This window comes from Physeter macrocephalus, chromosome 7 (genome assembly GCF_002837175.3).
Source record: "Physeter macrocephalus isolate SW-GA chromosome 7, ASM283717v5, whole genome shotgun sequence".
In the NCBI taxonomy this organism is placed as follows: Eukaryota; Metazoa; Chordata; class Mammalia; order Artiodactyla; family Physeteridae; genus Physeter; species Physeter macrocephalus.
Genome location: NC_041220.1, coordinates 144,723,482 through 144,747,190, shown reverse-complemented (window position 1 = coordinate 144,747,190; position 23,709 = coordinate 144,723,482). Strand labels below are relative to the sequence as shown.

Here is a 23,709-nt window from a genome sequence, read left to right as displayed (position 1 = left end):
GGGCCCACACGCTGTGCACATGCCTTGTGCATTCCGTGACTTTGGGTCCACAGCTTTGGTCCTTTAAATTCTGGCATGTTTTTAGGTCCCTGAGTGTCGAGGTGAGTCAGGACTGCGGTGGTAATGTGACTCCTCTTTTCTGGACTCGGAAAGTATCCGGTAGTGAAATTGTAGCTGTTTGAGGCTCTCACACATCACTGTATCATGACATCTAGAGCATCATCAAATCTGAAGTCTTTGCCGTTAATAAAAACAAAATGAAAAACAGCCTCAGAATGTAGGTATGACCCTTTTTTGTCCAGAGGGAGTCTGGGGTTCCCAGCTTTAGAGACTACCCAAGGAGCTTATTGTCGAGTCTTAACTTCTTGTTACTTTGTTCCCTGTGATTCTTTTTCTCATTGTAGACGTGAGTCCTGTTTTTAGACTATCTGTGAAGAGATGCTCACCTTGGGCTTTTTCGGAACAGGGTAGTGAGGCAGGGAGTGGGTCAGAAGGTGGCACTTCTGACGTGGTCTCCACTGTGGTCCGTGGTGGGGCGGGGCGTCCCCTGCTCTCTCAGCATCAGGTGCTTATGCCCATTAGAGGGGGCCGGGCCTTCGGGGGTGGGCATCTGCTCTCGCAGGCGTGCAGGGGCCTCGGGGTGGTGTGGGGTGGGGCTCTCGGCCAGTCTTAGTGGGTGTATGTAGGTAACTGAACATTTCTTACATTTGAGCACGGTCAAGACAACGCAGGAAGAATTCTTCGCTGAGCTCCTGGGAGCTTATTGAAACATGAAAAGGCAAATTCTATACAAAACATTTTTCCTATTTGTCTTGTCCAAGTTCAGATTAGTATCCTAAAAAGTTAAATAAAAGGTGGTCTGTAATTCTAAAGAAGAGGAATACTAAAAGTTTCAGTTCCATAGACCCTTTCACTTAAGGCAGTTTGTTTAAAACACTTTTTAATGAGTTTTTCTGGCATCATATTTTGGCCCACTCATTTGGTGGAGTTTTTACTTCCACTGTTGTCAGATACCATCAAAAGAAAAACACTGAGGCCGCTGAGATCTTGTCTGTCGTTCCTGGTCATGAGTCGTGTGGGTTAGAGGTGTGGATCTAGAGCAGCTCACCGCGGGGCCAGGATGGCGGGCAGAGGTTAAAACATGTTTGTCAGACACACCTGATGGTCTGACATTGGTTTTGACCAGGATGAGTTTCATCTTCCTGGCTTAGACATTTGTTCTGAACTTGGGAAGACTTAGATGAAGCATTTTACAATCATTAGGCTTAATTGATGTTTAATTCTTTAGAACTTCAGAAATAGATTATTAAATACATTTGTATTATATATTAAATACATTAAAATCGTACACCTTTTTGCATTTTGAAGGTGATACATAGATTCCATAGTGTGCATTCTGTTTCTTACATAAAAAACATTTAAATTACTAGGCTTTTTCTATCAGGCCACTTTTGTGTGGCTTATATAAATCTCACATTAGAGTTCATTTTTATTAAAACCGCTTTAGGTGAACAAGAAGGCTTGTCTGTTTCTGTGTTAACACTACTGAACTACAGTGCACATTTACGACGTCGGCCAGGCTAAGTGCCTTTTAGCACGAGAGACAAAGCGCAGTGTTATAAAGAAACATTCTAGAAGCCGCTAGGTCCAGTTCTGGTGGGCACTGGGCGACCATGGGGCTGCTGTTGGCAGGGCTCAGACGGGCCCCTTATTCGGGGTGAGTCACATGCCCTTTGCATGTTTATATTCTCTCCTTTCAATACCATTGATTAAGGAATTTTCATAGGGTTGGTGTTTCAAGACATTTTAGGTCATGTTGTGGTCTGAATTCCTCTCAAACAAGGTATATGTGATCAATATAACCTTACATTAGAATAGTTATTTCATAGTAGTACTGCATCCCCTAATGAGGAGGACAGATTAAAATCACACACTTGCATGACAAAGGCCTGGGAAGTAATTAATGTGATTTAAGTGTTTTGTAATTTCATTTCTTATTCCCTTAGTAGAGCAAATTCTTATTTTTTTCGCCTTCACTGGTAACAGCTTTTATGGGAGCCCACATCAGCCAAGTTGGATTTGAACTCAGCTGCTCTGTACTGCACTTAAAATGATGTAATTTTCCAAGATGTCTGCTGCAGGCGGCGTGTCATCGTGCACACTCAGTGGCATTCCTTTCACAATCAGTTATGGAAGATGTGTGATAATCTGTTTTTACTGGTATTAATAACACATACAATGAAGAAAACAGATAACAAATTTTAAGACCAAGGTAAGATACCTAATCAAGGCCATTTAACCAATCACATTCATCTCATAACAGAAACACATTCATATTCCAGTGGTCAATGTAGATTTCAAGTTGAAAGGATGCCCTCGATCAGGGGCTGTCCTGGGCGTGTGACAAGGACAGCACACTGAAGAGGTTCATCCTGTTAGAGGTCGTTTTTCTCCTCTAGTTCATAACTTACTGAATTTTTATTGAAAAAAATGTCAGCACCTGTACCTTCAAAAACAAAGAACAAACAGCACACATTAAAGAGTCCTCGTCGACTGTTCTCATTGCTAATGGAATGTATTCAATCCTGTAGATAGTAAACTAATTTCCAACATAAAAGGCAGGAAGACTTTTGATTCTGTCTTTTTTTACTAAACAGTTTTACTATGACACTAGCTATAGTAAATTTGTAGGAAAAAAATGTCATTTACAGTATCATTGTGAACCATTTAACTCTTTTGATTCAATAACCCTTATCTACTGGGGGTCCTATAATCAGGTTATTTACACCAACCTCTTCATTGGTTGCTTTTGTAGAACATGAGCCATTATATTAAATGTCTCAATCTTGGGTGACCACCTGGTGTGCCCCAGGGTGTCCGCATGTTTGCATGGTGAGGAAAGGCCTCCGTGCCCTTCAGGTCATAGAGGCGGGAGGGCTCTTCACGTTACCAGGCCGGTAGCACTCGGTTCACTCCGAGTGGACTCTTCAGGTGTGTTTTTCCTTTAATGAGAGTTTCTCACTAATACCTGTGTTCTAAACCATTAAGTAGTGTAACGCATGTAAAACACTTGGGGTGCCTGGCGCCTTGCAAGGACTTAGTGGTTCGCTATTGTGACAATAATGGTTATAACAATAAAAGTAATAAAATCACCATCATTCCATTTTTATCCAAAAGTATAAATTTTGCTTCGGCATGAAAAGCAATCCTCTTGACTGCACTGTGCGCGTGGGGATAAAGTAACCCTAGAAGCGGCACATGCTGGGCTTGACTGACGCTTCCGGGTGCCGGACTGTGGCTGGGGGCGCGACTCTGCTCAAACTCAGTGGACACGGGGCCTCCAGGATGGCCTCAGTCACGCTGTCCCTAAGGGATGTGGAGGAGCTCAGGACTGATGTAGGATTCTCAAAACACCAGTCACTAAATTTTAAAATGTGAAAAAACGGTGGTGTAAAAATGACCCTAGTTCAAGAAGCCATTACCCAAAGTAAAGACTGGAGCCTGGAAGGCCTTTGACAAGGATTAAGAGATTTGTTTGAAATTATGGCATGATGGATTTTGAGTTGGTAGCCAGCCAGCGACCGACACGTGGTGGGTGCGTTAGGAGCCAGCAGAGAAAGGGATGCCTTCCCTTTTGATGGGGTGACTCGATGCTGTGTCCACGGGAGCAGCGTAGACTCAGCCTCAGCTGAGTAAATAGGGGTGCGTGCAGGAGAGGGGGAGGGGGCGACGCAGTGCATCTCAGCATGGTGGGGGGGGCCTCATCCCACGGGAGGGAGGCGGGAAGGTGCCCAGCAGGCAGAGGCAGATGTAGTCAGCATTGCTGTGGTCTCGCTGAGGAGCGCTGGTGGGGGGCAGGGTTCCCGAGAGGGCCTGCCCACAGCTTCCTGAAGGAGGGGAGTGGAAGGGGCTCCTGTTTTGAAAGAGCTTAGGGTCAGGCAGTAGTTTGTCTGCAGGAGTACAGATTCATTGTGCTGCTATTTATCGTGGAATGTCTTCATTTCCTAAGGTCAAAGTAATGCTGATACACCCTGGTCTTTAGTCATTTGAGCTGACGCTTGTTGGGGTGACTTTGGCTATACCACGCACGGAGTCGCTGCCGTGATCGCTCCTTCCACATGCCACACTTGGGCCTGGTGGGGAGGTGGCTGCGAGGAGGGCCCCTGGAACAAGGCGGGAGGCCACAGGCGGACACTTGGCTGAGGGTACAGAAGCTGAGGTGGTAGCTGTTCCAGAGATGAAGGTAGCCCGCGGTCCCGGAGCGGCACCCCCGGGCCCATGCCGTGTTGGGTAGAGCTGCTCCCACCATGCCGCCCACAGACTCCCGTCTCCTTGTGCGCCTTTCCCAGAGTCTTCAGCTGTGGGGGAACTTAGGTGAGGTTGCCTCTCAGGCCTCTCTTTAGTATCTCACACGTTTATACCTCCCAACTGAAAGTAACCTCACTAGTTTAAAGAGGATATTCCTAAAAACCGACCAGAAACCTAAGTGAAGTTTCACAAGGAAGCAAAGTTTCAGAAACGTAAGGCAAAGGGTGGCTCTTCGCCGCGTGGGAGTGTGGGAGGGTTAGCCTGCTCCCAGGGTGGTCTCTGTGAGGTCCCCGTCCCAGTGTTAGCTGTGCCTGATGACGTGGTTTTCGTGGGAAGTCCACGCGGAACCACAGGAACGTTTCAAGTGGAGCGCTCAGGGCCGGGGAGCGGGACGGCGGGGGTGGGGGGTGGGTTTGGCCATTTCAAGAGGTTGCTGTGGTAGGGGACGGGAGCAGCTGAACACCGGAGGAGAGGACAGCGGAAAGGCGAGGTTTGCTGCCCCTCTCGGTCTCCTGGGCCCTGGTCTGCTCCCCCAGGGTTAGGTCCGGGGTGTGTGAGCGTGGCCAGACTGGGGGCGACTCTCGTACCTATCGAGTCTGTCTTAGAAATGTTCTAACGAAAAGTCAGACTGTAAATTAGCATCTACTTCTGAAAACATAAAAGGTGCCCACGTGTGGGCTTAAAATTAGGGTTCTCCACCAAAAGCCTGGACGTTGGGCCCACTGTGGCAGATGAAGAGCTGAGATTTTGTTCAGTAGCAGTGTAAGTGTTTTAAATAAGGGAGCGTCCTCTGTCCATTTGATGAGTCCAGTAGAAGGAGCAGTGCTTGCTTGGCGGGTGACTCTTGGCTGGCTTGGGTGAGGACTTGTGCGGGCCCAGGTGGGCGAGAAGGCACCCCCCACCCCCCACCCCTGCCCAGGAGGGACTCCTGTCTGAAAGGGGAGCTGCAGAGTACGGTCACTGTGACTTTGGCAGGTGTGCCTGATCCCTTTTCCATTTGGTTGTTTCTAACTCAGCTCGTTTCTGAAGCGCATCCGGCGCCTTTCAGCTATTAATTCACGTTACGGTTGTTCTGGTCAGGTAGTCGTTTGTATGTGGACCGGCTGAGAGCTGCCTTGACTTAGTGTGAAACTAGCATTTATGCTTTTAAAATCAATAGCTTCATCACCTTAGCGTTTAGAAATCTGTGAACAGAAGTAGTAATTGTTGAGGACTCAGTTTTACCTTTTAGATTATGAATCTAAATTATAGTCTTCTGAAATAACCGAAATATCACTATCTTATTAGAAAAGGTTTCTCAAAATGCTCTCAAATCTATGATTGGGTTTCAATTTTTTTTTTTTTTTTTTTTTAAGAAATACGCTGACTCCTGTATATTTTAGGATTTTTGATCAGTGAAATTGATTTTCATCCTTTTAAGTACTGTTTTTGCTGTTTTACCTAGAATATTAGAAATTAGTACTGATTTACTTGCCAGTTACGGAAAGTTGGGTGTCCTTTGCAGGTAACAAACACATGCCTTGCATCCCTCCATCTTGTTGCTTGTACTGCCGGGGTCAGGGGCCACTCGCTTTGGGCATTTCCACCAGCAAGGACACCCTGAGGGGACCCTCCCGCCTGCTCGGTGTCTGTTTAGGAGCCAGACAGGCCTCATCTTGTGAGATGCCTTTGTAGCTACCTGGTTACCTGGTAGATCCACGGCTACAGTTTTTTCTGGCCTGAATGTAGGTGTCGGGGTTTTGCATATAATTCTTTGGCATGTGTTTTGAAGCATGTGCTAACCGTCCAGGGCATATTGCACCTTCCAGAAACGGCTGAGGTGGGGGAGGGCAGCCCGGCCCATCAGTGGGGGTGGGGTGGGTCGCTCAGCACTGCGCCTGCAGCCACCGGCCAGGCCCCTCCCCAGCTCCCCTCTCTAGCCCACTCTCTGTGGGACAGCCCCTGCTGGGGACACAGTTGGGACAACGTTGGGTTGATAGGACATTTTAGAGACTCATTTTATCTGTGACGAGGGCTGGCCTTGCCTCTGGAACAGCAGCCCCACGGCCCGCCTGGCCACCATGTGGTTCTCACTGGCACCTCCTGGGGCTGTTGGTTCTCACAGGAGCTGCCTGGTTAGAAGGTGGGTGTGAGGATAGTGCCAGGGTGTGTTCCCACGACTCAGACCTGGACTTCAGGGGCAGCTAGGAAGGGTCGAGCTGTGTCATCTAGAGGGGTTGCTTTAATACAAGTTCAATAACTTTTGTTTGAATTGTAGTATTTCAGGTGATGAATGCCTAATTTACAAATTACTTTAATTCCGCCCTAATATTTCACTGTGATATTAACTTGGAAGACCTGTTTGAGATTAGTCCTTTGACTTTAAGCTCATTAAATCTCCTGGGCACAGGATTCGTATCATTTGTCAATCCAAAATCCTATGTGAACACACCTCTAGTTATCTATTTCTTCCTTTACAAAAGCGTAACTAAAACATAAAAGTAATGTTGGTTTATAGAAATATCTGTTGTTCAAGGTCTGTAATTGTATTTTTTAAATGATGTAGTGTTCAACTTGTGAAGGGATGTGTTTTGTTAAAAGATCTGAACCTCACTGTAACTCTGTCCAAGGCGTAGGGGACTGCTCTCCAGCCCCGGCAGGGAGGGACCTGCCTGCGATTCACATAAGTCGCTTCTCGAAGTCGGTTTGAATGTGTTCACTAGGTTACATTATGTTCGTTAATATCATCCTGAAAAATCCCTGTAATGATCACGGAGACCACATTCTCTGCCCGTAGAGGAATGTATTTCTGAGGCAAAAGCGGGCAGTTCCGTGCTGTCACATACTGAGTAGAGTAGAGTATTTTCAGACTGGAGGAAACTGGAAAGTCAGGAGCTAAGCTGCTGGTCGAGCAGCCGCAGGCATGGCTCTGGTGGATTCGGGCGCGGCGGGAAGTGCCCCCGGCAGTCCGCGTCCGTCCACTCAGTCACTGCGTTTTTCTCTTTCCGAATGCATCCTATTGGATATGGAATAGACCGTAGAGGTCGTAGCCTGAGATTTGGGACTGTGTTGGGACCGTGCAGGTGAATGTGTCGCTTTCACAAACGCATCTCCGAGTAAGTACCGGCCCCTGGTGCCCGTGGAGGTGGAGCCTGCAGCCGGAGCCAGGTGCCCGCCCACTCTGCCCTCAGACCCCCGGCCGGCCGTGTGCTAGGGGTCCGCTGAGTCACGGGGAAGGGGTGCGGTGGGATGGAAGCTGGACCCTCCCGCACCCGTCACGGACTGTGCTGTTGTAAGGTCTGATGCTGTGTGTGTATCTTAGACCCATCAGGACATGCGCCTCGTGGTGTCGTGAACATTTATACTTCCATTCAAAATATGTATTCAGTGTTTATTTCCTCAAACCAGACTTTGTTAATTTAGGAAATATCTCCAAGTGGAAACGTGCTCACTTTTTCTGTAAATCTTAAATAAAAGGTGCTGTTCCTTCCTTTGACCCAGGACTGGTCTGTGTTTTCTGTCTTTCTCTCCGTGCATTTTTTTCTTTTTCTTTTTTCTTTTTTTTTCTTTTTTCTTTTTCTTTTTTTTTTCTTTTTTTTTTTTTTTTTTTTTTTTTTTTAGCTTTTAAATTTGTTGCAGCCACGTTGAGGGAAGAACCTGGGTTGGTGGGTCGGGCACCGGGCTCTTCCCTGGAGCCCACGTGAAGGCCCTTTCTTTGGGCTTTGGTTCTCAGGCGGCCTAGTGGAACCGGGGCCGGCGGGGCTGCTGTCCTTCCTGGTGCCCGGCTGCCCCAACACCTGCTGCAGACTCGCCTCAGGTGCTCGCCCCCATCTATGACCCTGCATCTGATGGACACGTTGAATTGGGGTTTGAACTCAGAGCATTCTTCCAGTTTACTGCCTTCTTTCGGGTGTCAGTGTGGAGGGTTAGGAGGTGAGCCGTAGGGGAGGGGCTCCACTGGGCAGCCTCGCGGCAGCGGGCTGAAACCTGTGCTTTAGTGCTGTTCACGCTGTCAAGCCTAGGAGAGCGTCCAGGCTGGCACGGTGGCCCACACACCCGTCACCCTGCCACCGGTGCCAGTCAGCCAACACATCCCTCGAAAAGGTCAGCCCACTTCAACACCAGGTTTTAAGTCAGCAAAGGCCCCTTTGTTTATCGGGGGTTTCCCCTGCTGCTCCCTGTAATCTCAGGGAGGTAAATCTGGGAAAACGTCACCGGTGAGGCTACAGAGAATTGGGTGAATGGCCCGCTGGGGTTTCTTTTGTTTTTTGGTGGTTTTCTTTTAAAAACCAGTGTGGCCCGATTCAATTTCTAGCTTTGTGTTCACTGGCAAGCAGCAAGCCTCGATCATAATTACTGGTTGCTGTGATCATTGAGGTGTACAGGAAATGTAGCTTATACGTCTGCTCTGTTGAAAAATTCAGTTTTCAACATTTATTTGGTAAACATCAGATAAATACCAAATGTGTTTTTAGGCTTTAAAACAAACCTGAATTTGATATATGAGAAAGTTTTCTGACTAAAGATTTATTGATTTCTATTTAAAGATTTGCTATTGCTGGTCAAGTGAGGGAAAAAGCTGTGTACAGTGATGGGGGGAGGCTGTAGCCCGGCCTCACTCACAGCTGGTAAATGACGGCGAGACGGACGGAACACGGCCCGTGAGTCACTGCATTTGCTCCGAGTCCCCGTCTCTCCGCCTGTCGCGCGGACTGCCGTGGGCACAGGCCACAGCTTGTGCCCCCTCCCCACCTGGCCCCGTGGGGGGGAGGCGAACGGGCGGGCGGTCAGTTACGGGCGCGATGAGTCTGGAAGACCGGCTCCTGACCTCGGTGAGCACGCGCGTCCCGAGTCGCCGACCGTCTGACCACGGCCGGAGTGACACGATCGCGCCACCAAGGCCTGCACTTGACACAAAAGCGTGTTGGGGGTTAGCTTGTTTCCCTTCCCTTAAGGTAGTTGAACCTTTAGCAGATCGGGTAAGAAAAGCCAAGATTCTGGGTCCCCAAGCCCGTCTTAGGTCACCTACTAGACCAAATTGGGTTTTCATAAAAGTTACTTCACTTTTAAGGAATGGGGAGAGGCTGTTAAGCCTTGTGCCCCTTGCGCACATTGTGTACCAAAAATCAAGCGGGTTGGAGCCCGTTTCCGAATTTGTACACAGCTTATCGGCAAGTGTGTCGTCACGGACACCGGTGGTGCCGCGTGTGAGGGGAGCTGGCGGGGCTGCTGGCGGCCGCCGTGAACTGTCGTCCGCCTCCTTCCTCCCAGGTCTCGGATGGCCCCGGAGACGAGCCCCCGGAGTCCCCAGACGAGAGTGCGGACGAAACCCAGACCGAAGTGTCCGTCTCGTCTAAGAGGTCTGAACGAGGAGTGACCGCCAAGAAGGAGCACGTGTGTCAGGTGAGGGGCGGGCGGCCTCCAACGCAGCCGGTCGGGGAGCCCGGCCCCGTCGGCCCTCCACCCTCCCCTCAGCCGGGGCCTCAGAGCCCCGGGGGTCGGGGGATCGTGTGGAGTTTTGTTTCTCACACCTGCTCTCACGCCCCTGTCGCCCGCAGCTGTGCGAGAAGCCGGGCAGCCTGGTGCTGTGCGAGGGCCCCTGCTGCGGCGCCTTCCACCTGGCCTGCCTGGGCCTCTCCCGGAGGCCGGAGGGGAGGTTCACGTGCAGCGAGTGCACCTCAGGTACGTCCCGCCCCGCCCCGCTGTGCGCTCCAGCTCTGGCTCTCGGCTGAGGTCACCACCCACCTCCCGTCCCCTGGCCGGACTCTTCACAACTGGTGCCGTGTGTCGGGAGGAGACCCGGAGCCTTCCCGGGAGCCCCCAGGGCCAGCCGTGGGGCACCTCCGCAGTTGGTTTGCTGCCCTCGGAGGGAGGGTGGGAGCCTTTCTTGGGAGGAGCCCCTTCCCCAGAGCTCCTCGCTCGTTTGAGGACGCGCCCCGCCTGGGCCGCCTGGTCAGACCGGCCTGTCCCTGCGGCAGAGCCGGGGCTCAGATCCCGGTGGGGTTGAAGGAGGAGCCGGTGCTCCAGCCACGAGGAGCTGCAGCTCAAGTCCTGTTCTGTGCCCCTCTCTCCACCCCTCCCACCCCGCCAGGGATTCACTCGTGTTTCGTGTGTAAGGAGAGCAAGACCGACGTCAAGCGCTGCGTCGTGTCACAGTGCGGGAAGTTCTACCACGAGGCCTGCGTGCGCAAGTTCCCGCTGACGGTGTTCGAGAGCCGGGGCTTCCGCTGCCCTCTGCACAGCTGCCTGAGCTGCCATGCTTCCAACCCCTCGAACCCAAGGCCGTCGAAAGGTACAGACGCGAGCGAGGGCCTCCGTGCCGGTTTGACACGGTCCCGGGCGCGTAGAGGGCAGGCAGGGGCTGTCGGGCTTGTCACCAGAGAGCCTTGCCCCTGATGTGGATTTGGAGGAACGGTTGGTGGTTCTTCTGTCACTGACTCCACATGGGGTGGGGATGGTGGGGGGGTTAGGGTCTTTCTTGATGTTCTCCTTCCTTCCTGCCCTAAATGTCATCTTAAAGATCCCTGACTTTAGGAGTGGGGGGCCTTTGAGGCATTTTGATAGATTCTATTTGTTCTGGCTTTAATGGGCCTTCCCGTGCGAGAAGAATATTTTAAAATCCAGTCACGTCTACATTGTGTCACGTTAGGTCTGTGGGATTGGGGGTGGCGGGTTACCTCTGCTTCCTGAGGCCAGCGGTTCTCAGCCGGCACTCCAGGGGACACACGGCCGTGTCTGGAGATGCTGCGGGGCTGTCTGCTGGCGCCCAGCGGGTAGAGGCCAGGGTGCTGCTAAACACCGTCCCGTGCACAGGACGGCCCCGCGGGCCCCCGCTGGGCCAGCAGTGCCCAGGCCGAGAAACCCTGGTTGACCTCATTTCAGAAAACAGCGTTTTAAATGCCTGACGGTTTTCTGACATCGTTTTGAAGCACCGTCGCCTTAAGGAAATGTGTTTTCATGACGTCTAATAAATATCCTTACCCTCCCACTCTAGTTATTTTTTTCATCAACTGCTTCCAGTGTATTTCCGAAGCTGCCCTGCAAACCTGTGGAGGCTTTGTTCCTTGGGGTGCCCTGCTCAGTGTCTTGGGCTCTGGGGTGTCTCTCCTTCTCCAGGTAAAATGATGCGGTGTGTCCGATGCCCGGTCGCCTACCATGGTGGGGACGCGTGTCTGGCGGCGGGCTGCTCGGTGATCGCGTCCAACAGCGTCATCTGCACAAATCACTTCACCGCCCGGAAGGGCAAGAGGCATCACGCCCATGTCAACGTGAGCTGGTGCTTCGTGTGCTCCAAAGGTGAGGAGCTCCCCGCGTCCAGCCCTGCAATGCCATCGGGTCCGTCTGGACGGTCAGAGTGCTGCCCCCGCAGGCGCTCCCAGGGCCGGGGGGCGGGGGCCGGCTGCCGGCTGCCGGCTGCAGCGCCTTTCAGGCTCTGGCTCTCCACCCTCCTGCCGTGCCCCCGTGCTTGCACATGTACTCGCATCCGTGGTATCTCTCAGTTAACCGTGACCGTTTCACAGGCTTATGGGACATCGGTAGTGGTGAAAACAAAACGTGCTTTGTGTTTACATGCAGGTGACTCTTTTTAAGCTACTGTCTGAGGGTCAGAGGGTAAGAGCTGTAGACTGGGACGGCCGTGGGGCTGAGCCGGGCGGGTGGGGCTCAACGGCGCCCTCTGTGCAGGGGGAAGCCTGCTGTGCTGTGAGTCCTGCCCGGCGGCCTTCCATCCCGACTGCCTGAACATCGAGATGCCCGACGGCAGCTGGTTCTGCAACGACTGCAGGGCCGGGAAGAAGCTGCACTTCCAGGACGTCATCTGGGTGAAGCTGGGGAACTACAGGTGTGGGAGGAGGCGCCTGCTCCTCTTTCCTTGTTCAAATGTCTTCTTTTACTTTACAGAACTTAACGCACTGAGATTACTGTCACTCTCTCTGAAGAGTCTGTGAATCCTGTTTTTAATATTTATAATAGATGGTGGCCGGCAGAAGTTTGCCATCCCAAAAATGTTCCCCCAAATATTCAGAAAATGAAGCACGAGATTGGAGAATTCCCTGTGTTTTTCTTTGGGTCTAAAGATTATTACTGGACGCATCAGGCGCGAGTGTTCCCGTACATGGAGGGGGACCGGGGCAGCCGCTACCAGGGGCTCAGAGGGATCGGAAGAGTCTTCAAAAACGGTACGAGGCTGGTTCCCGGGCGGCCGGGAACGGCGCGCAGGCGCCTTTGCTAGTCCTATTTCTGCTCCCAGTGTTTGACCTCCGTAGAGAACGATGGACTCAGCGTTCTAGCTATACTTCACGTTAGGAAAAGGGAGGTCTGTAGACTGGCTTGTTGAAGCGGAGGGTAGGAGGCGGTGCTTGATGACTTTCTAACGTTGGCCTGCGGCGACTTTCGCTAACACGAGCTAAAGCCATTTTTAAGAAGTTGTAGGCGTACTAATTTCCGGGAATCCCTCACCGCTTGCCTTTACGTGAGATGGCGGCACGCAGGAAACTGGCCTGCGGCCCGGGCCTTGCGCACCGGCTTGCGGGCTCCCTTTGCCCGTGAGCAGACACTCAGGTTCCCCGAGGGGGCAGGTGTGGGCAGGTCGACAGGACGCCCGGCCCCCGACTCCACAGCCTGGGCGGGGACAGCGAAGACGGCGCGCGGGTCTCGTTCGGGCGGCAAGTGAGGACGGCGGGGAAGTGCGGCCTGTGCCCTCGCCCCTCCGGGGAGGTGGCCGCAGGCCCTCTGCTCGCCTGGGGCCTCCGCCCAGCTGACCCGTCAGCTTTCTCAAGGATTGTTACAAAAGAGAGAGAGGTCGCCCGGACGCGGACGCCTGGGGGCTTAGGGTCGGCTGGCAGGTGCGGAGTCCCGACGCGCCGCGCTCCCTCGCCGAGAGGCCCCGCCGAGCTGCCCCCGGGTTCTCTAGCCAGCGGGCGTCCCCGAGCTCGCGTCTGTGTGGACGCCGTGCGGCCCACCTCTGGTCTTAAGGAAACTGCAGACGACACTTAGCAGTGAGATGGAAGTTTAGACCGAACCGTTAAAATACAGAGCGTAAAGGGCGGATGTGTTGATTTGCTAAAATCTTTCACTCACACTTTGTTGACTTTTTAGCACTGCAAGAAGCCGAAGCTCGTTTCCGTGAAATCAAACTTCAAAGGGAAGCCCGAGAAACGCAGGAGAGCGCGCGCAGGCCCCCGCCCTACAAGCACATCAAGGTGACCATCCCGGCGGGGCTGGGGCAGGGTGGGGGGGTGAGTCGCTCTCAGGCCCACAGGCTCTTCCTCCCCAGGCGGGGCTCGGCGGCCAGGAGGCTGGCCACAAGCAAGGGTCTGTGCCCGGGACAGCTGCACGAGGCGTCCTAGGCAGGGAGGAGATGCCGTCGCCACCCGGCGTGTCCTTTGCCACGCGGGGGAACGGGGTGTGGGCGGGGGTTTCTGCCCAGGGGGTCTCTGCCTTGCCTTCGGGTGAGGCTCAGCCTGCTGGTCAGCGGGGGCGAGAACCACAGTCCTGGCCGGGCTGCCTGGAGCAGGAGGGGCGGGTGTGGGGGGGGACAGGCCGACCCCCCGGACCACACATGCCGCCACCAAGTGCCGCAGACAGGCTCAGATGGGAGGTGGTCCCCCAGGCCAGTGCGCGGCCGGAGCCCCGACAGGGTGCTCTTCCGCCTCGGGGTGTGGGGAGCGCAGGAGGGCGGGCAGGGGCCGTGTTCCCCAGTGCGTGGGCCTGGCGCCCCGCAGCCGACCGCGCTCGGCAAGCCGGTGCACCCGCACCCCGTTGCCCGGGGCCCCGCGGCCTCTCGCCGCGTGCTGGCCACCTTCTGGCGGCTCAAGGGCCCAGTCTTTGCTCCTAAAATCTGGACTGCGGTCAGTGTCTGTGTGAAGGACGCATTCCCTGTACTAATGTGTGTTTAGTCTTTTCTTTGGGATGAGATCCCAGCAATGCAGTTACTGGGTCAGAGAGCATAAAACTGGGATTCCTGAGGCCTCTTCCAGATTTCCCCCCAACGCGCTGGCATCACTGCAGTTTCTCCCTCAGCGGGGGGAGAGGGCGTCTCTCACCACGGTTTCCCTAGAGCTGCTCGTTTCATTTCTCTCTGCTGCTTTATCGTTTGCTCTGGTTTCTTAACAAGGAGCTGTGAGTTGACGAGGGCGGGGCGGCCGTGTGCCCGCCTCCTTGGGTGCCTCTGTGCGCTGGGTGAGGGGGTCTGCGAGGGGATCAGGTCTCGTGGCGTGGGCTGGGTGCCCCGCGTCACTGAGCGGTCCCACGCGGCTCTCTCTCCTGGGACCACGGCCTGGCTCTCGGATGAACGAAGAACACAGCGCTGAGAGGGGCCAGCACGGGGTGTTGGGGGGACTGCCCTGCAGCCCACCTTGCGAAGCTCCCAGGGCAGGGCTGGGCCCGCCTCCGCCTGCCTCCCCGCCGTGTGCCCACTTGGCCTGAGTCTGAAAGGCCACCGGGAGGCTTGGGTGGGCGGGGCAGGCGCGGCAGCGGGGACTCTGGAAGCGCTCGGGGGCGAGTGGGCTGAGGCGGCCGGCTCTCGCCTGCAGGTGAACAAGCCTTACGGGAAAGTGCAGATCCACACGGCGGACATCTCCGAGATCCCCAAGTGCAACTGCAAGCCCACCGACGAGAACCCCTGTGGCTCCGACTCGGAGTGTCTGAACCGCATGCTGATGTTTGAGTGCCACCCGCAGGTGTGCCCCGCGGGCGCGTTCTGCCAGAACCAGTGCTTCACCAAACGCCAGTACCCCGAGACCAAGATCATCAAGACGGACGGCAAAGGCTGGGGCCTGGTGGCCAAGAGGGACATCAGGAAGGTGTGTGTGTGTATGTGCGTGTCCGTCCGTCCCCAGGGCTCGCTCGCCGTCCTCGGACTTAGCTTTGCTTGTGGTGCTTTTGCTCTCGTGTGAGAACAGTATTTCAAAAACGGTTTTGGAGTTGTTACAATTGAAGATTGTAAAACGTTACATGAAAGACATCTATCAGAGTAAAACCCTTAAATTACCTGAAATGTGCGTTCAGTCAGAATTCTGAGGGCTGCTGCGGCGAAGGGAAAGGTTTGCTTAGAAGGGCAGCCGGAAGGGTCGCCAAGCAGAGCGTCGTGGACGCAGCTCCCGTGGCGGCCGTCCTGGGACAGCGCGGGACCGGGTTGTCGGGAGGTGACCGGGACCACGCACGGCGTGTCTCCGCTTGCAGGCTGAATGGCGGCACCGCGTGCTCGTTGCGGCGAGCGCGGGCGGCCTCAGACCCAGGACCGTCCTCGGCTCGTCCCCAGCAGCGTCGAGAAGGCTGCTTTGAAAGCGAAAAACCCCAGCATCCCTGTTCCTGCACCTGCCTTGCCTGCTGGTTCACCCGGGCTCTTGCAGGAGAGCTTGTGGGGGTGTTTCCACCCCTGCTCTGTCTCTGCTGGGGAGGTCGAGCGGTGGGGGCGGGTTCTGTGGGAGCTGGGGGCTGACGGTTACAGCGCCCCCAAGACGCGGGAGTGCGGGGAAGCAAGGGTTAGCGCGTTGCTGCTTCCAGAAGAGGGCTCAGCTGCAGGCTTCACTGACAGCCTTCACGAAACACGCGTAGACTCGCCCGACTTGGCCGTAATGCCCAGGGACTCGGCGAGCCCCCGCCCCCGCCTGCCCCTGGCGTGGGCTCCGGGCCCCGGCGCGGAGCCTCGGCCGGGCCGTGGGTCATCAGCAGCGCGCTCTTCTGCGTTCCAGGGAGAGTTCGTGAACGAGTACGTGGGGGAGCTCATCGACGAGGAGGAGTGCATGGCGAGGATCCGGCGCGCACACGAGAACGACATCACCCACTTCTACATGCTCACCATAGACAAGGTAACGCGGCGCGCCTCGAGGCTCTGCGTCGGCGCACGGCGCTTTCTGGGCTCGGACTGCACTCCAGGCGGCGCCGGCACGTCGTCTGCGTAGGCGTGTCTCAGGCACCTGGGCTCGTCTCCTCCAGCTCCGTGCCTTCTGGCCACCGCCGGAGGGCCAGGGTGACCGGCTCTTGGCGTGAGGCTTCCCGGAGCGTCGCGTGTCCCTCTGATGCGTGACGGGCACGCTGAACGGTCTTTCCCAGGGTCAGAGAAGAGCAAGATTAGGGGAATTGCACGTCCTTCCGGGTGCATAGTGGAGTCTTCTGGGGTGCTTGTCAGGTGTCTGAAGCTCAGGTTTGTGAACATTTGTCTGCTGGAGGGGTCAGCGTTCCCAGCAGGTGGGTAAGATGATTTGTCACGAGCGCGGGTGGAGGAGAGCGGGCACGTCCGGGACACCGGGTGCCCAGCTGACAGGCCCCTTCTGGTCGCTCCAAGGAGACCCAACCCCAGGAGGTGGCGAGTTTACGTACCCTCTGCCATCCCCCCTCATTTTTGGGGGGTGGTGGTGAGGGGGGTTATTTGATTAGAAGTGGGAACCCTAGGCTCATGCCTTCTTGTGTTCAGGCGTCTAAATTTGAACTACTTACATGTTGTGAAAAATGCCAGGTTGATCACTTAACATACAGATTAGTCCCTGAAATGATTATTCACCGAGGGCACCTGGCTGAAGCCAAGATAAAGCCCATGATGCATGAGACGTTGAAACACTTCATACCTTTTCCATTTCCTGCAAGAGGAAAAGATAAGCCATAGCTCCCTAAACGTGTACAAACGCAGCAGAACGGGATCTCCGTAAGCAGACCCTCACATAGAAGGCTTAGCTTTTGGTGAGAATCTGAGGGAATAAGATTAAATCTGAAAGAAAGGATTAAATAAGCATGTTACAGATGGTTAGAGCCATAAAAGGAGATTTAGAGAGACACAGAAACGAGACACTGAGGGATAAATCAGGCAGATTTGAACCAACAGTTAAAACTGGGAGTTAACATACAGTCATCGAAAATAACCCAGTGGACGCGGGTTAAGCAAAGTTAGACGACGGCAGCGGGGCAGCGACTGCAGGAGAAGGAGCGCCGAGGACCCGCCTGGACGGACGCGCTGCACAGGGAGACAGGGCAGTGAGGCTCGGGCAAGGAGGCCGGAGACGGGAGGGCAGGCGCTCAGTAGACGCTCCGGAGGGGAGACGGGAGGCCTGCGGGAGAGGCAAGGTGCAAAAAGAATTTTATGGGATCTCTGTGACGTGGATCACTTCATGGATGGAGCCGAACAGGTTTTGAGCAGGATAGATAAAAATAAATCTGTACCTAGGTATGTTGTCTTAAAAAAAGCCTGTAAGATGCCATGCACGACAACGATGAAAAGCAACAGAGAGGGACTTCCCTGGGGGCCCAGAGGTTAGGACTCGGCGCTTTCATAGCTGAGGGCCCAGGTTCCATCCCTGGTCGGGGAACTGAGATCTTACAAGTCGCACAGTGCAGCCAAAAAAAAAAAAAAAGAACAAGGCAACAGAGAAAAAAAAGAGCATGTTCCAGGGAACAACAGTTGGATGGTCAGCCTCCTCCAAGTATGACGGAAACCAGGGACACTTATACTCCTCAGGGAAAAAACCCTTGACCCTGCACCTCACACCCTCCAGACCGGGACCAAGCGAGCTGACCATCGGCGTCACGTGGCGGAGGAGATAGTAAAGGAGGTTTTTCAGGGGCTTCAGAAGTTACATGTGAGGCGCGAGAAGGATGGTGGACAAGAGGTGCCGCGCATGCGGGTGTGGTTGTCCCAGGTGCTGAGTGCTGGTGAACGTGGGGCAGCGGGGCCGGGGTGGCGGTCACAGAGGGCGTCAGAAGAGAGACGAGGCCAGTGTGAGCTGCGTGTTTAGTGTGGATGGAGGGGAGACTTCACTAACTCGTGCTTTGTCAGGCGTACACAGGAAATGACTGAATGAGTAGAAACGGAAAGTGTAACTTCCACCTTGTGAGAGAGTGGAAAAGGGCATAAAGAAAAGTCTCAATCACTAGAAAGTGAGGGAGGAGGGAGGAGGGAGGAAAAAAGAAGAAAAGATAGTAATCAGAAAACACGAGGCAGGGAGTTCCCTGGCAGTCCCGTGGTCAGGACTCAGCTCTCACTGCCCCGGGCCTTGGTTCGATCCCTGGTCAAGGAACTAAGATCCCACAAGGCGCTGCCAAAAAAACCCCTAATCTCTAAAAATTAAATTAAAAAATCTATACGTAGGATTTTGGTAGAAGATGGTGGTGCTCAATTCCAAAGCAGCAACAAAAAGATACACAAAGCACATCTTCAGTGAAACTAAGGACCTCATCACCCACAAGCAGACGGAAGACCGTGTCCGAGAGCAGGGGACTCGGAGGCGGGGCTGCTGCAGAGTTGGCGCCTCTAGGCCCCCCGCGCCCCGAGGTGCCGCTCCCAGCAGAACCGAGCTGCCCCGGCTCGCCTCCTTACTGCCCACAGTCGGACAGAGGATGAACGAGCAGATGTATATCCAGCGGCCTCAGAAGGGGGCCTCGGAGCAAGAAGGGTGGGCGGGGTCCTGGGGACCTGTGGTGACAGCCTCGGAAGGACCGTCTTCCAAAATAAGGCAGCTTTCTGTGAGGCAAAGGGGGGGGGGCCCGAGGCTCTGGAGCCTGGGGAGCTGTGGGCCATCAGGTGACCACAGAGCAGGGAGCCCAGACACAGGACACCCAGAATCCAGCCGACAGCTGCTCCAGGACCCCCAGCACGTTTCGAGAAAATCTGATGGTAAAGAGCAGAGAGCCTCCCTGTGGGTGGGGAGACACGGCCACAGAGCTGGGGACATCGCGCCCTGCAGTCAGCGTGCATTCTAAAGCCCAAGGGTTAGAGACGGCCAGTTAGCAAGCTGAGCTGAATCTCGAACTCGGAGACCTGAGGAGTGACACGAGCGGCGGCCAGAGCGTTTCTGAAGCTGAAACCGCCTGGAGCGGCGCCCAAGCGGACGCGGCGGGAAGAAAGGAAGGTTGGGAAGAAAGCGTAGCCAGGGGACAGGCCAAGGAGGGTCTCTCTGCGTGCGTGACGGAGTCTAGGTATTGAAAGAATACCTTGTATTTCAGGGGCAATCCATCCAAAATGGTCAACATAATAAATATCTTATTAAAATCACTGGACATAACAAGGAACCCTTTGGCTAGCTCGGCCAAAAAATTGAGTTACTTGTAAGGGGAAGAAAGTGAGGCCGTCTCGAGGCTTCTCATGGCGGAATCCAGTGCCTGAGCACAGAGGAGCAGCGCTGATAAAGTTTTCAAGGAAAGAGTGAACTGGAGACTTTCTCTCCAGCCAACTGGTTCTTTAGACGTAGATGTCAGAGTACAGGTGTGGACACGGGAGCTAAGGGCACCGGTCCTTTGGGGGAAGATGCTGAAGGACGGATTCCAGGCGACGCCCGCAAAGCGACTGCTGGTGGTTCAGGTATCGGGAATTTGTGCCAAACTGACTGCCGACAGCGACAGAGAGGGGAGGCCAGAGAGGCGGGTAAACTCACCTCTGATTCTGATGCCCAAGAGTCAGAGCTGAATAGCCAGGGAGGAGTAGTTTTCAGCATTTTTAAGTATTAAGGTAAGAATGCTACTGAAAACTGGCTTGTAAGGATGGAGGTGGGTCAGGGGAGACCACTGCAAGAGGAGGTTACGGGCGTTGTATGCGGGCAGAGATGCCCTCGATAAAGGGCAGCCAGCAGGGAAAATAAAGTTCCCAACATAACAGGAAAATCAATATTTTAAAACCCCCATTACTTCATAGTGAAAGGCTTAAAACCCAAATAAACAAGCAAATTAGATTGATAGAACTGTGCCCAACACATGAGTCATATTTGTAAAAGGGAGTTGGATTAACTCATCTGTTAAAAGATTTCCAGATTGGTTCATAAAGCGAAGCCTATTTCTCTGCTGTATCTAAGAAACAGAGAGATCCTGAAAGTTGAAAATAAAATTGTGCACAAAGGTGTGTCAGGTGAAGTCAAATTTAAAAAGAATTGTTCTCAGACAAGGCAGAACTTGGGCCCCGGCGCATTCAGTGAGACAGAGGAAGGCCTTTTAACGTCAAAAGCGCCGCCAGGGACCAGGATACATCCTGCAGGGTGTGCCCCAAATAACAGAGCGGCCAACCCCCAGAGGCACAATTCGGGGAGGCACAGGAGACAGCCAAGTGAGGGAAAGTCTACCGTGGATTCACCTCGGGGCGAGAGGTCCTAGGCAGAGAATCAGCATGGACTGAACACCAACTAAAAAGAGAAGAAGCCGTGCAGAGAGCCTGTGGCCGCAGCGGTGTGACGGCGGAAGCGGGAAACAGCGCCAGGTTCATCCGTTGAGGGACAGCTGGGCACCAGCATCTCGGCACTGAGGAGCCGATGCAGCTGCTCAGGGCAGGTTCGGTGGTTCCTTTCAGTGAGGCGGCAGCACGCTGCAGAGCAAGCACTCTGAGCTGTGTCCACCTTCAGAGGAGCAGCTAGCGCCTGGGGGTAAGCGCGTGGCTGAGGCCCCCGCCCGGGGCCTCCCAACAGGCGTCTCGATGCTGCGCCCCTGCGGTGCCTGTGCTTACACACGTCCTGTCCCCCACTCACAGACCCCGTGTGGCGTTATCGCGTGACCGTGATGCTTTTTGTGGCCTAGTTTTAAGTGCCCTCCCGCCTCCGGTACGTCTTTCTTCTGCCCCTTCCGGTCGCGCGGTCGATGAGAGACCCTTAGGGTGAGGAAGCCGAGGTCACCTCTCCCTGATGCCGGGCGATTGCATCGTCTGGGTTTTGCCACAATAGGAGTACATCTCCGCGTACGCATGGGCGCTTGCCTTTTGGGGGGTCGAATCCCGGGAGCACGAAGGCGGGACCCTCATCGCTTCTGCCCGGGTGCGTCTCAAAAGACTGCTGCCGCCGCGGGGGCTGGCCCCCCTCCCGTCAGCCAGCGTGGCCTCATGGCCTCAGGACGTTCTCCTTGCTACCTCCACCGCTGGTCTGTCTCGACTTGCTGGCTGGTTTGTGTCGTCAGCGGTCAGTCTTGTCCTCTGTCAGGCTGGTGGTGTCCGGCTCGCTCGTTTGCCACGTGACGTCGGGGAGCTCGGCTCACTGCCCCCCGCTCGCCAGCGCTCGGGCCCTCCGTGTGGTGCTGACCTGCCCGCCCTCCGTGAGCAAGAGACAGGACTGGTTTGGGGGGGTCCCATCTGAGCGGACCTGGGAGACCACAGTTCTCAGTACACCACCAGTTGTCCAGCGCGAGGGTGACAGTTCCCTCTGAAGGAGAACGTGATGGCTGAGAGTTGACCACGTATGTAGATGCTGCTTGAAACTTGAGTTGTGCCTTACAGGACCGTATAATCGATGCCGGCCCCAAAGGAAACTATTCCCGGTTCATGAACCACAGCTGCCAGCCCAACTGTGAGACCCTCAAGTGGACAGTGAACGGTGACACTCGCGTGGGCCTGTTCGCCGTGTGTGACATTCCTGCAGGTACGGTGCCTCCGGGGCTCCCCACGGGGCTCCCAGCTGAGCGGGCAGGTGGAGGGGCCCTTGTCCGATGCTGCGTATGGCCGGACCGCCGGGCTCGGGGAGGGCGGGCGGCTGGCGATTTGGAAGTTGTGTTTTGTTTGGAACGTGCACCTTGCAGCGTGGACTCGAAAGCCGTGCGGGGACAGTACAGGTGCGCTGACAGGCGGGCGCAGGGCTCGTAGACCTGATGCAGGCTTCTTGGCAGGGTCGGGAGAAGGGCAGTGTCCCAGTGTGGCTTGTCTCCCTCACCCAGGGACAGAGCTGACCTTCAACTACAACCTCGACTGTCTGGGCAACGAGAAAACGGTCTGTCGGTGCGGGGCCTCCAACTGCAGCGGGTTCCTCGGGGACAGGCCCAAGGTGAGCAGTGGCGGGAGAGCGGCGTCTGCCGGGCGGGGCGGGGCGGGGCCGGGGGCGGCCGGGGCGCCAGGCGCGGGACTCGCTGGCTCCTCGCTGTGCTCGCGGGCCGAGGCTGCCCCTGCAGAGGCCACAGGGTGCCGGCGCTTCACGGCCTGGAGCCGGGAATCCGAAGTCAGAGCCTCCGTGCTCCCCTGGCGCGGCTCTGCCCCCAGCGCCTGGCGGCACGTGGCCTTCTGCCTGCGTGTCTCTTTCCACGTCTCTTTCCCAAGGACGCCGGTGGGTCACAACAGGGTTAGGGCCCACCTGCTCCACTGCGACCTCACCCCCACTGCTTTACATCTGCAGCCATCCTACTTCCAAGCAAAGTCACATTTGAGGTTCCGGGAAGGACATGGCTTTGTTGCGGGGGGGGGGGGGGGGACGGACATGGCTCCACCCAGCACACTTAGACCCTTCCCTGTGCTGGGTAAAACCCGGGCCTGAAGCCTCTGGACGGCCGCAGGCATCCAGGCCCAGAGGTGGGATGCCCACAGCGGGCCTGCTGCTTCACCTGGCTTTTTTCATTTGTCCTCACGAGACGCGCCGCGTGGAGAAAGAGCCTGCCCTGGGCCGCGTGTCCGCTGAGTGGCGCTGCGGCCGGCGGCCTGTGTGGTTTCCTACAGGCAGTAAACGGGGACAGGTCGGCCCCTGCCTTTTCCCTGTCGGCTGCAGACCCCCACTCTTCTCCTGGGAGACCATCCTCAGGGGTCCCAGGCGCTCCCGACCTTGACTTCGGCCCTGGTGACCCCTCGGGACAGCTGGCCTCAGTGCATGCGGTTCCCTTGAGTGAACTGCATTTTTTTCTTCATTCTAGACCTCCGCCTCCCTTTCCTCGGAGGAGAAGGGCAAAAAGACCAAGAAAAAAACCAGGAGGCGTCGAACGAAAGGCGAAGGGAAGAAGCCGTCTGAGGACGAGTGCTTCCGCTGTGGTGACGGCGGGCAGCTGGTGCTGTGCGACCGCAAGACGTGCACCAAGGCCTACCACCTGCCCTGCCTGGGCCTGGGCAAGCGGCCCTTCGGTGGGTCCCCAGCCTGGGCAGCTGAGGCCAGACCACCCGCTGCAGCCCTCGGGGGCCGGCAGGGGCTGGGGGAAGGCACCGGGAGGGGCTGCTTGGGAGCGAGGGGCCCGCACCCCTGGGTCTCGGCTGGGAAGACGGGGAGGGGCTGGGGCTGGGCCTGGGCTCTGCCCGTCAGAGAGATGACGGGCTCCGGCGTGCACAGAGCGGCCGTGTCACCTCGGGAGGGAAGCCGAGAGGCTCTCACCCGGAGACAGAAGCGGAAAAGCTAGAAAAGGAGCAGTCAAATGTGTCTGACTATAAAACAGAAACAGAAACACTGTGTGTGGCACAGGACGATGCAGCAGGGCCAGCAGGCAGGCGGCAGAGAGGCTCACGGTGGGCGTGCTGGCCCTCCCAGACCGCACTAAGAGCCTCTGCAGGGGGACGCCAGAAAGAACCCAGAAAGAGCGGGGCCCCCGAAACACTCGGCCCGGCCGCACACCCGTCGCCGGAGAGCAGCCGGGGCGGCAGGGGCCCCGGTGCCGCTGGGCCATCTGGGCTCGGAGGTGGGGCCTGCTTGCCGCCCTCCATCCCCCGCCCCCCAGGCCTCTGAGCACCGGCGTTAGTAGCTTCTCTACCTTTCGAGACTCGCGTGGAAAGCAGTGTCT

General features: G+C 55.6%; 1 protein-coding gene and 1 non-coding gene across 8 annotated transcripts in view; both read left to right on the top strand.

Moving 5' to 3' along the window:
* The window catches only part of NSD2 (nuclear receptor binding SET domain protein 2), a 56,448-nt gene that overhangs the window by 31,389 nt on the left and 1,350 nt on the right, over positions 1-23,709 (top strand). Inside the window, exons 10-21 of one of the 7 annotated variants that reach the window (XM_007114127.4) lie at positions 9,559-9,690; positions 9,846-9,969; positions 10,379-10,579; positions 11,404-11,583; positions 11,971-12,127; positions 12,259-12,464; positions 13,384-13,487; positions 14,820-15,089; positions 15,981-16,097; positions 21,464-21,605; positions 21,898-22,004; positions 22,858-23,062. In XM_007114127.4, coding sequence (XP_007114189.1) covers positions 9,559-9,690; positions 9,846-9,969; positions 10,379-10,579; positions 11,404-11,583; positions 11,971-12,127; positions 12,259-12,464; positions 13,384-13,487; positions 14,820-15,089; positions 15,981-16,097; positions 21,464-21,605; positions 21,898-22,004; positions 22,858-23,062 — 1,945 coding nt within the window. The other 6 variants (XM_028492439.2, XM_028492438.2, XR_008617945.1 and 3 more) reach the window with 6 other exon arrangements.
* LOC112063816 (small Cajal body-specific RNA 23) lies at positions 21,232-21,357 on the top strand. The gene has a single exon (XR_002891198.1). It is a non-coding gene; the product is annotated as a small Cajal body-specific RNA 23 (non-coding RNA).